The sequence below is a fragment of the Rhinoderma darwinii genome, chromosome 4 (genome assembly GCF_050947455.1).
Source record: "Rhinoderma darwinii isolate aRhiDar2 chromosome 4, aRhiDar2.hap1, whole genome shotgun sequence".
Lineage (NCBI taxonomy): Eukaryota > Metazoa > Chordata > Amphibia > Anura > Rhinodermatidae > Rhinoderma > Rhinoderma darwinii.
Window position 1 is genome coordinate 399,641,196 of NC_134690.1, and position 12,926 is coordinate 399,654,121.

A 12,926-nucleotide genomic window follows, 5' to 3' on the forward strand; every position below is an offset into this window, starting at 1 on the left:
ACTACTCAAGCAGTTATTGGATGGACTAGGCTACACTAAAGCATCCATATCCTGCAGTCCCCAAAAGTAGGATTACTTGCTCCATGGCAACTTGCTTGTTTCCACCTCCCGCCAGATGCAAGGTCTGATGTCATCGCCTGATGACTTCGCCTGTTTAGCCCTTGGATGCAGCACAATGCACTGGGAATCCCTGACAGCAGGTTTTTATGTTGCAATGAGCTGACACCGAACTCCGTCAGGCCCTTAAAGGGCTTTATAAAAAGTTAAAAAAAGTTCAGGTAAAGTAATGGAGCACATTTTACTCCACCTGTGAATTATATCATGTAAACCAATTCCGGAATGGAGGCTGAACACATCTGTATCATAGAGAATGCATTATACCCTTTCTACCCAAAGAATTTAGTCACTTACATAAGTCCCTACATTTTCTCTGCATCCCCTGCTTGTTCAGTGTCTGCACCCGGCTTCCAGCACAGACAATTAGGAAATGTAAAACTAACTATTACATTGTTTTTTTTTTCATTACAAATACTGTATGACCATTGTAGAGCATATTTACCTACAGAGAACCGGATCGCAAAAGAGAGGGGGATTTTTTTAGCTGATTTGCTTTAAAATCGTGAATTCCTTGCCATTTTTGCAAGCGTTACTGGCAAAATAAATCGGTGCTCAAAATGTTCTGTGATTTGGGATTCAGATAGGACATTGCAGTTGATGATGATTTTGAAAACTTCCTTTACACCCACATATAATGGGCAGAGATCAGCTCCAATGTCACAACTCTGTAATTATTCCTCTTTCTTTATTTGCAGATCAAACCTTTGTAGCCGACAGAGGAGAATTCAGCCTGGACTCCTGCCGAGGGATTCTAATGCTGATGGATGTATCTTTTACTGCAGCCCCTATCAGTCTAAGTCTGAGTGCCCATAGTGTACATAATCAGCTCCATCTATACATTCCTGCCTCATCTTCTCATCCATTGCATCCTCATACACCTAGCACAGGGAGGTAGAGGGTATTTGTATGCTCCTGCACTAAGAACAAGCATCACACCAACAGAACAGTGAGTGCAGCTCTGAAGTATGATACTGGATGTAGCTCAGGATCAGTACAGGATAAGTAATGTAATGTATGTACATAGTGACACCACCAGCAGAATAGTGTGTACAGCTCTGGAGTATAATACAGGATGTAACTCAGGATCAGTACAGGATAAGTAATGTAATGTATGTACGCAGTGACTCCACCAGCAGAATAGTGAGTGCAGCTCTGGAGTATAATACAGGATGTAACTCCGCATCAGTACAGGATAAGTGATGTAATGTATGTACACAGTGACTCCACCAGCAGAATAGTGAGTGCAGCTCTGGAGTATAATACAGGATGTAACTCAGGATCAGTACAGGATAAGTAATGTAATGTATGTACACAGTGACTCCGCCAGCAGAATAGTGAGTGCAGCTCTGGAGTATTTAAAACCACAGAAAAGGCCATACTCACAGATTAGGTGGTGGGTAAAATACCCGTTCCAAACAGGACGCAACCAGGTCAGAGAATGCTGTTGATGGGAAGTGCCCAGGTGTGTTTAAATAATGATAGCCACTCCCACTAACCTTGAGGGGAGTGGTGTGTTGGGCATGGAAGTAAATGTGTAATAATAATAAATAAATAATAAAGTACTGTGTATAGTGCACATGTGAGGTATAGGGGACATGACTAAGTGTAGTGTGTAGAAATCAGGGCTGTGAGTGAAAAAAAAAAAAAAAAAGTGAGTGGAGAGTGTAAAACATGGAGGCATAGTGTTTGGATAGTGAGGCACAGCATATATCGCCGAATAGCAGCCTATTTATAACGCCCATACTGTAAGAGAGCGGGCTGCCCTGCATGCAGTGCCAAACATCCGCACACCAGGCTATCCCAGCATCATAAGACCCGGGCGCGTCCTGAAAAAAAGTATGTACAATGTAAGTAACCATGAAAAAACATGGGGTATTAGTTGTTGTTTTGGCCAAAAAAACGCAAGCTCGCAATCCACGTCACGGATCCCCACACTTGCGAGTCCCTACCTAGAACTTTTCGTTCCAAAATCTAAGATATACAAAAAAATGGGACATAGAATGTAATTAAAACCACAGAAAAGGCCATACTCACTATATCTTAGATTTTGGAACGAAAAGTTCTAGGTAGGGACTCGCAAGTGTGGGGATCCGTGACGTGGATTGCGAGCTTGCGTTTTTTTGGCCAAAACAACAACTAATACCCCATGTTTTTTCATGGTTACTTACATTGTACATACTTTTTTTCAGGACGCGCCCGGGTCTTATGATGCTGGGATAGCCTGGTGTGCGGATGTTTGGCACTGCATGCAGGGCAGCCCGCTCTCTTACAGTATGGGCGTTATAAATAGGCTGCTATTCGGCGATATATGCTGTGCCTCACTATCCAAACACTATGCCTCCATGTTTTACACTCTCCACTCACTTTTTTTTTTTTTTTTTCACTCACAGCCCTGATTTCTACACACTACACTTAGTCATGTCCCCTATACCTCACATGTGCACTATACACAGTACTTTATTATTTATTTATTATTATTACACATTTACTTCCATGCCCAACACACCACTCCCCTCAAGGTTAGTGGGAGTGGCTATCATTATTTAAACACACCTGGGCACTTCCCATCAACAGCATTCTCTGACCTGGTTGCGTCCTGTTTGGAACGGGTATTTTACCCACCACCTAATCTGTGAGTATGGCCTTTTCTGTGGTTTTAATTACATTCTATGTCCCATTTTTTTGTATATCTCAGCTCTGGAGTATAATACAGGATGTAACTCAGGATCAGTACAGGATAAGTAATGTAATCTATGTACACAGTGACTCCGCCAGCAGAATAGTGAGTGCAGCTCTGGAGTATAATACTGGATGTAACTCAGGATCAGTACAGGATAAGTAATGTAATGTATGTACACAGTGACCCCACCAGCAGAATAGTGAGCACAGCTCTGGAGTATAATACAGGATATAACTCAGGATCAGTACAGGATAAGTAATATAATGTATGTACACAGTGACTCCGCCAGCAGAATAGTGAGTGCAGCTCTGGAGTATAATACTGGATGTAACTCAGGATCAGTACAGGATAAGTAATGTAATGTATGTACACAGTGACTCCGCCAGCAGAATAGTGAGTGCAGCTCTGGAGTATAATACAGGATGTAACTCAGGATCAGTACAGGATAAGTAATGTAATGTATGTACACAGTGACTCCACCAGCAGAATAGTGAGTGCAGCTCTGGAGTATAATACAGGGACGCGTAAAATGACAGCTCGTCTGCACAGAACATCGTAAGACCCATTGCAAGCAATGGGCAGATGTTTGCCGACGTATTGGAGCCGTCTTTTCAGGCGTAATTCGAGGCGTAAAACGCCCCCATTACGTCTAAAAAGAGGTTGTGTGCACATACCCTCACTATAACATGTCAGAAGTTTATCAAACGTTTAGCTACACTTTCAGTCCTGCCTAGAGATGAATAAAAATGAAATAAATATGGTGATTTATTAATCTAAACATAAAACAAATAAAATAAAATAGCGAAAGCCAAACCACTACTGCTAATTGTGTGAATTGGGCAAATATCAGATACCGATAATTAATTACTTAAAGTAAAAGGAGAAGTGTAGCAATTTATTTAAATTATTTGTTTTTTAGCAATCTAAGCAGAGAAACCTATAAGTCTTCATTCACATCTGCGTCAGGGCTCCGTTCCGACGGTACGTCGGAGGTTTCTGTCGGAACGGAGCCCTGACTGACACAAACTGAAACCATACGTTTCCGTTTCCATCACCATTGATTTCAATGGTGACGGATCCGGTGCCAATGGTTTTGGTTTGTCTCCGATGTGCAAGGGTTCCGTTGCTTTGACGGAATGAATACCGTAATAATTCCGTCAAAGCAACGAAACCCTTGTATAACGGACACAAACCATTGGCACCAGATCCGTCACCATTGAAATCAAAGGTGATGGAAACGGAAACCTGTGGTTTCCATTTGTGTCAGTCAGGGCTCCGTTCCGACGGCAACCTCCGACGTACCATCGGAACGGAGCCCTGACGCAGATGTGAAAGATCCCTAAGAAGTATTTACATCCGAGACTTGTAACATAATGATACTCTGTATATAATGCTCTGTCCTCCAGGGTGTTACTCAATATTCACTGATGTTGCAGCACCATCTAGTGGTCGTTTCTAGTTATACAGACTTGAGAACTAAATTACTTAAAAAAGAATGTATTGTCAGAAAAATATACATCTCTTAAATCTGGTTTTTATTTTACATATATTTTGTAAAAACAATTAGTTGTTTTTTTTTTTTTATATGTGTCTATCCACATTAAAGGCTATGTTCACCATTGAAAGTTATTTTTTTATATATAAAAATGTCTATCAGTGTGTTTGGTGCAACTTTCTAATTAGTTTTTATTAAAAATTATTTTGACTTTCTGACATACAGCTGTTTTGTATCTTGTATACAGAGCAGCTGTATCTTTCGCTAACACATGAATCCGTCAGTCCCGCGGACCTGACGGGTTCAGTATCAGCGGGTCCTGAGTATCTGACACGCAGGATCCACCTGTGATCTTTCACATGTAAGTTATAAACTGTCGGAGACACACAGAATCCGCTGACACTGAACCACGGGACTAACGGATTCAGGTCTTAGCGATAGATACAGCTGCTCTGTATACAGGATACAAAGCAGCTGTATCTCAAAAAGTTAAAATAATTTTTAATAAAAACTAATTAGAAAGTTGCACCAAGCACACTGATAGACATTTTTATATTTAAAAAAAAATAACTTTCAATGGTGAACATAGCCTTTAATGTGGATACAGCTGCTATGTATACAGGATACAAAGCAGCTGTATCTCAAAAAGTAAGATTTTTTGTTATTAACTAAATTGAAAGTTGCACCAAACACACTGACTGACATTTTTATTTAAAAAAAAATCACTCTCAAAAGTTTACATAGCCTTTAAAAAAAATCTTAAAATATTGCAGTTTTCATGCTGGCCACTAAAGCAGTCACAACTAGCTAACACTTCCTGTTCTATAAAGATCACCTGTCCGCATTGCTGTATAAATAGGCACAGGTTGAGGAGAATCATCTCATTATCATTAGTGGGTGGGGAAATGAATACATGACACATTATCTTTAACAAACTTCAGCTGAATGCAAATGGAAGACTCAGCCTCAATGAATTTGGTCGTCTGTGGAAACGCCTGAACATGTGTAAGGTACAAAAAACCCTCAATGTCTGATAAATGTCTAAGGGTATGTTCACACGCAGTGACTAAAAACGTCTGAAAATACGGAGCTGTTTTAAGGCGAAAACAGCTCCTGATTTTCAGACGTTTTTGTAGCAACTCGCGTTATTTGCTGTGTATTTTACGGCTATTTTTGGAGCTGTTTTTCAATGGAGTCAATGAAAAACGCCTCCAAAAACTTCCCAAGAAATGTCCTGCACTTCTTTTGACGAGCCGCCATTTTACACGCCATATTTTGACAATGACGCGTACAATTAAGCCTCGTGGGAACAGAACACCGTAATTCCCATTGAAAGCAATGGGCAGATGTTTGTAGGCGTATTAGGGGCGTTTTTTTCAAACGCCCGAATTATGTCTGAAAACACTGCGTGTGAACATACTCTCAGGCTTCATTCACACGGCAGTGAAAAAAACATTCATGGCCATTTTGCATCAGTGTCTCCAAATTTCCGTCTGTCCATTTTTAATGGCCGTTTGTCATCCGTTTTTAATGGCTGTTAAAAAAAAGAATGGATTTCATTTGTCAGGTTTTTTTTTTTCCCCAGCCCCCTGAAAACACCACTGTGCCCATGTAGATGGCTCCGCAATGTCCTTGTAGATACTGGCACAGTGCCCACTGTAGATAATGCCCACAAATGGGCCATTGCCCACATAGTACCACAGTTCCCACATAGTGCCACAGTGCCCACATATAAAGTGCCAGTGCCCACATAGTGCCACAGTGCCCATTGTAGATAGTGCCATAGAGCCCACATAGTACCACAGTGCCCATGTAGATAGCACCACAGTGTCCCCTGTAGATAGCACCACACCCACCATAAAGCACCCCCATGTAGATACCACCCCCACTCCCCTGTAGATAGCACCACTGTAGAACAAAAAAATGTAGGAGCACCACTGTAGCTCACTGTAGGAACGGAATCCCTCTGGACAGGGTCTCCGCTCATAGACAGAGCCCCTGACGTCTCTGTCCATATATGGATAGTGATGCCGGGGGCTTCACCAGGAGCGGAATCCCCTGCCAGAGTGGCGTCTGGCCGCCGGGGATTCCGCTCCTACAGGGAGCTACAGTGGCGATATCTACGTGTGGTGGGGGTGGTTGCTATCTTCAGTCACTGGGAGATATATACATGGAGGGGTGCTATCTACAAGACTGGAATCCGCGATGCACTGTTGAAAGCCCTGACTTCACTGTCCTTATATGGACAGTAATGACAAGGGCTTCCTCGGGCTCAGCGCTCAAAGTAGCGCTGTGTGCGGGGAGTCCTCAACCAGGATCAGATTTTACCGGTCGTTACAAGGACAGTTATCCAAAAAACGGCCGTTAAAAACGAATCCATTGACTTCTATGGGAGCTGTCTGTCCTATTTTTTAACCACCTATATTCACTGGCTGTTAAAAAAACGGCCATGTGAATACACACAGAGAACTTCACTGTTCTGAAAACGGCCGTCACACAACAGCCGTTTTTCACTGTCGTGTGAATGTAGCCTAATAATCTCGTGGTACGGTCCCAATATTTCTTTGAATGATTTCAAAGGAATCTCTGTATTATATTCTTGTACACAGGGGCAGTTTATAGTAGTTATATTCTTGTATATAGGAGCAGTATTATAGTAGTTATATTCTTGTATATAGGAGCAGTATTATAGTAGTTATATTCTTGTATATAGGAGCAGTATTATAGTAGTTATATTCTTGTGTATAGGGGGCAGTATTATAGTAGTTATATTCTTGTATATAGGGGGCAGTATTATAGTAGTTATATTCTTGTATATAGGGGCAGTTTATAGTAGTTATATTCTTGTATATAGGGGGCAGTATTATAGTAGTTATATTCTTGTATATAGAGGGCAGTATTATAGTAGTTATATTCTTGTATATAGCGGCAGTATTATAGTAGTTATATTCTTGTATATAGGGGGCAGTATTATAGTAGTTATATTCTTGTATATAGGGGGCAGTATTATAGTAGTTATATTCTTGTATATAGGGGGCAGTATTATAGTAGTTATATTCTTGTATTTAGGGACAGTATTATAGTAGTTATATTCTTGTATATAGGAGCAGTATTCTAGCAGTTATATTCTTGTATATAGGGGGCAGTATTATAGTAGTTATATTCTTGTATATAGAGGGCAGTATTATAGTAGTTATATTCTTGTATATAGCGGCAGTATTATAGTAGTTATATTCTTGTATATAGGGGGCAGTATTATAGCAGTTATATTCTTGTATATAGGGGCAGTATTATAGTAGTTATATTCTTGTATATAGGAGCAGTATTATAGTAGTCATATTCTTGTATATAGGAGGCAGTATTATAGTAGTTATATTCTTGTATATAGGGGTAGTATTATAGTAGTTATATTCTTGTATATAGGGGGCAGTATTATAGTAGTTATATTCTTGTATATAAGGGTCAGTATTATAGTAGTTATATTCTTGTATATAGGGGGCAGTATTATAGTAGTTATATTCTTGTATATAGGAGCAGTATTATAGTAGTTATATTCTTGTATATAGGGGCAGTATTATAGTAGTTATATTCTTGTATATAGGAGCAGTATTATAGTAGTTATATTCTTGTATATAGGAGCAGTATTATAGTAGTTATATTCTTGTATATAGGGGTAGTAGTATAGTAGTTATATTCTTGTATATAGGGGGCAGTATTAGGGCAAAGCCACACGTGGCGGAATTGCTCTTGAATTCCGCTGCGGACACTCCGCAGCGTTAATCCGCAGCGGAGCCGTTTCTCCATTGCCTTCCACTTCTTTTTAATAGGCTTTGTTTAGACGAGGCTGAAAATTCCGCTGCGGAGCATAGGCTGCGGTGCGGAATTTGGTGTCCGCAGCATACAATGGATGTTGCGGACCAGTGGCGGACTGGTTGCGGACTCATGGCGGAAGTTCTCCATTTACTTCAATGGAGATTCTAAATTCCGCAATGAAGTCCGCAGCTGTCATGCACATGTTATGTGTGCTGCGGATGCGTCTTGCTTTTTTGACATGACATTTCTTCATTCTGGCTGGACCTATGTATTTCTAGGTCTACAGCCAGACTGAGGAAGTTAATGGGGCTCCCGTAATTACGGGAGCGTTGCTAGGAGACGTCTGTAAATAGTCACTGTCCAGGGTGCTGAAAGAGTTAAGCGATCGGCAGTAACTGTTTCTGTACCCTGGACAGTGACTACCGATCCCAATATACAGCAAAGTGTAAAAAAAATAGAAGTTCATACTTACCGAGAACTCCCTGCTTCTGTCTCCAGTCCGGCTTCCCAGGATGACGTTTCAGTCTAAGTGACGGCTGCAGCCAATCACAGGCTGCAGCGGTCACATGGACTGCCGCGTCATCCAGGGAGGTCGGGCTGGATGCCGAAAGAGGGACGCGTCACCAAGACAACGGCCGGTAAATATGAAATTCGTTTACTTTCACTAGGGAAAGGGCTGCCCCTTCTCTCTATCCTGCACTGATACAGAGAAGGGAAGCACTTTTACCGCAGTATGCAGCGGCCAGTCCGCATCAATTTACTGCACATTTTGGGCAGATCCGCCGCAGAATCTGTAACGCAAATTCTGTGCGGCATTGATGCGGACAGTTGCGGAGGAAATCCGCCACGTGTGGGCATGCCCTTATAGTAGTTATATTCTTGTATATAGGGGCAGTATTATAGTAGTTATATTCTTGTATATAGGGGCAGTAGTATAGTAATTATATTCTTGTTTATAGGGGGCAGTATTATAGTAGTTATATTCTTGTATATAGGAGCAGTATTATAGTAGTTATATTCTTGTATATAGGGGCAGTATTATAGTAGTTATATTCTTGAATATAGGGGCAGTATTATAGTAGTTATATTCTTGTATATAGGAACAGTATTATAGTAGTTAAATTCTTGTATATAGGAGGCAGTATTATAGTAGTTATATTCTTGTATATAGGAGCAGTATTATAGTAGTTATATTCTTGTATATAGGGGCAGTATTATAGTAGTTATATTCTTGTATATAGGGGCAGTAGTATAGTAATTATATTCTTGTTTATAGGGGGCAGTATTATAGTAGTTATATTCTTGTATATAGGAGCAGTATTATAGTAGTTATATTCTTGTATATAGGGGCAGTATTATAGTAGTTATATTCTTGAATATAGGGGCAGTATTATAGTAGTTATATTCTTGTATATAGGAACAGTATTATAGTAGTTAAATTCTTGTATATAGGAGGCAGTATTATAGTAGTTATATTCTTGTATATAGGAGCAGTATTATAGTAGTTATATTCTTGTATATAGAGGGCAGTATTATAGTAGTTATATTCTTGTACATAGTGGGCAGTATTATAGTAGTTATATTCTTGTACATAGTGGGCAGTATTATAGTAGTTATATTCTTGTATATAGAGGCAGTATTATAGTAGTTATATTCTTGTATATAGGGGCAGTATTATAGTAGTTATATTCTTGTATATAGGGGGCAGTATTATAGTAGTTATATTCTTGTATATAGGGGCAGTATTATAGTAGTTATATTCTTGTATATAGGGCGCAGTATTATAGTAGTTATATTCTTGTATATAGGGAGCAGTATTATAGTAGTTATATTCTTGTATATAGGGGCAGTATTATAGTAGTTATATTCTTGTATATAGGGGGCAGTATTATAGTAGTTATATTCTTGTATATAGAGGCAGTATTATAGTAGTTATATTCTTGTATATAGGGGCAGTATTATAGTAGTTATATTCTTGTATATAGGGGGCAGTATTATAGTAGTTATATTCTTGTATATAGGGGCAGTATTATAGTAGTTATATTCTTGTATATAGGGGGCAGTATTATAGTAGTTATATTCTTGTATAATGGGGCAGTATTATAGTAGTTATATTCTTGTATATAGGGCGCAGTATTATAGTAGTTATATTCTTGTATATAGTAGCAGTATTATAGTAGTTATATTCTTGTATATAGGAGCAGTATTATAGTAGTTATATTCTTGTATAGAGGGGTAGTAGTATAGTAGTTATACTCTTGTATATAGGGGGCAGTATTAGGGCAAAGCCACACGTGACGGAATTGCTCTTGAATTCTGCTGCGGACACTCCGCAGCGTTAATCCGCAGCGGAGCCGTTTCTCCATTGCCTTCCACTTCTTTTTAGTAGGCTTCGTTTAGACGAGGCTGAAAATTCCGCTGCGGAGCATAGGCTGCGGTGCGGAATTTGGTGTCCGCGGCATACAATGGATGTTGCGGACCAGTGGCGGACTGGTTGCGGACTCATGGCGGAAGTTCTCCATTGACTTCAATGGAGATTCTAAATTCCGCAAAGAAGTCCGCAGCTGTCATGCACATGTTATGTGTGCTGCCGATGCGTCTTGCTTTTTTGACATGACATTTCTTCATTCTGGCTGGACCTATGTATTTCTAGGTCTACAGCCAGACTGAGGAATTCAATGGGGCTCCCGTAATTACGGGAGCGTTGCTAGGAGACGTTAGTAAATAGTCACTGTCCAGGGTGCTGAAAGAGTTAATCGATCGGCAGTAACTGTTTCTGCACCCTGGACAGTGACTACCGATCCTAATATACAGCAACATGTAAAAAAAAATAGAAGTTCATACTTACCGAGAACTCCCTGCTTCTGTCTCCAGTCCGGCTTCCCAGGATGATGTTTCAGTCTAAGTGACGGCTGCAGCCAATCACAGGCCAATCACAGGCTGCAGCGGTCACATGGACTGCCGCGTCATCCAGGGAGGTCGGGCTGGATGCCGAAAGAGGGACGCGTCACCAAGACAACGGCCGGTAAGTATGAAATTCGTTTACTTTCACTAGGGAAAGTGCTGTCCCTTCTCTCTATCCTGCACTGATAGAGAGAAGGGAAGCACTTTTACCGCAGTCCGCAGCAGCTAGTCCGCATCAATGTACTGCACATTTTGGGCCGATCCGCCGCAGAATCTGTAACGCAGATTCTGTGCGGCATTGATGCGGACAGTTGCGGAGGAAATCCGCCACGTGTGGGCATGCCCTTATAGTAGTTATATTCTTGTATATAGGGGCAGTATTATAGTCGTTATATTCTTGTATATAGGGGCAGTAGTATAGTAATTATATTCTTGTTTATAGGGGGCAGTATTATAGTAGTTATATTCTTGTATATAGGAGCAGTATTATAGTAGTTATATTCTTGTATATAGGGGCAGTATTATAGTAGTTATATTCTTGAATATAGGGGCAGTATTATAGTAGTTATATTCTTGTATATAGGAACAGTATTATAGTAGTTAAATTCTTGTATATAGGAGGCAGTATTATAGTAGTTATATTCTTGTATATAGGAGCAGTATTATAGTAGTTATATTCTTGTATATAGATGGCAGTATTATAGTAGTTATATTCTTGTATATAGGGGCAGTAGTATAGTAGTTCTATTCTTGTATATAGGAGCAGTATTATAGTAGTTCTATTCTTGTATATAGGGGGCAGTATTATAGTAGTTATATTCTTGTATATAGAGGGCAGTATTATAGTAGTTCTATTCTTGTATATAGAGGGCAGTATTATAGTAGTTATATTCTTGTATATAGGAGGCAGTAGTATAGTAGTTATATTCTTGTATATAGGGGGCAGTATTATTGTAGTTATATTCTTGTATATAGGAGCAGTATTACAGTAGTTATATTATTGTATATAGGAGCAGTATTATAGTAGTTATAGTCTTGTACATAGGGGGCAGTATTATAGTAGTTATATTCTTGTATATAGGAGCAGTATTATAGTAGTTATATTCTTGTACATAGTGTCAGTATTATAGTAGTTATATTCTTGAATATAGAGGCAGTATTATAGTAGTTATATTCTTGTATATAGGGAGCAGTATTATAGTAGTTATATTCTTGTACATAGTGGGCAGTATTATAGTAGTTATATTCTTGTACATAGTGGGCAGTATTATAGTAGTTATATTCTTGTATATAGAGGCAGTATTATAGTAGTTATATTCTTGTATATAGGGGCAGTATTATAGTAGTTATATTCTTGTATATAGGGGGCAGTCTTATAGTAGTTATATTCTTGTATATAGGGGGCAGTATTATAGTAGTTATATTCTTGTATATAGGGGCAGTATTATAGTAGTTATATTCTTGTATATAGGGGGCAGTATTATAGTAGTTATATTCTTGTATATAGGGGCAGTATTATAGTAGTTATATTCTTGTATATAGGGGGCAGTATTATAGTAGTTATATTCTTGTATATAAGGGCAGTATTATAGTAGTTATATTCTTGTATATAGGGGGCAGTATTATAGTAGTTATATTCTTGTATATAGGAGCAGTATTATAGTAGTTATAATCTTGTATATAGGGAGCAGTATTATAGTAGTTATATTCTTGTATATAGGAGCAGTATTATAGTAGTTATAATCTTGTATATAGGGAGCAGTATTATAGTAGTTATATTCTTGTATATAGGAGCAGTATTATAGTAGTTATAATCTTGTATATAGGGAGCAGTATTATAGTAGTTATAATCTTGTATATAGGGAGCAGTATTATAGTAGTTATATTCTTGTATATAGGAGCAGTATTATAGTAGTT

At 39.1% G+C, this 12,926-nt stretch overlaps 1 protein-coding gene across 1 annotated transcript in view; it reads left to right on the forward strand.

The window, feature by feature from the left end:
- The window catches only part of LOC142761435 (calpain-13-like), a 132,822-nt gene that overhangs the window by 108,101 nt on the left and 11,795 nt on the right, over positions 1–12,926 (forward strand). The window contains exons 18-19 of the mRNA XM_075864625.1: positions 813–883; positions 5,234–5,302. Coding sequence (XP_075720740.1) covers positions 813–883; positions 5,234–5,302 — 140 coding nt within the window. The remainder of the gene's footprint in view (positions 1–812; positions 884–5,233; positions 5,303–12,926) is intronic.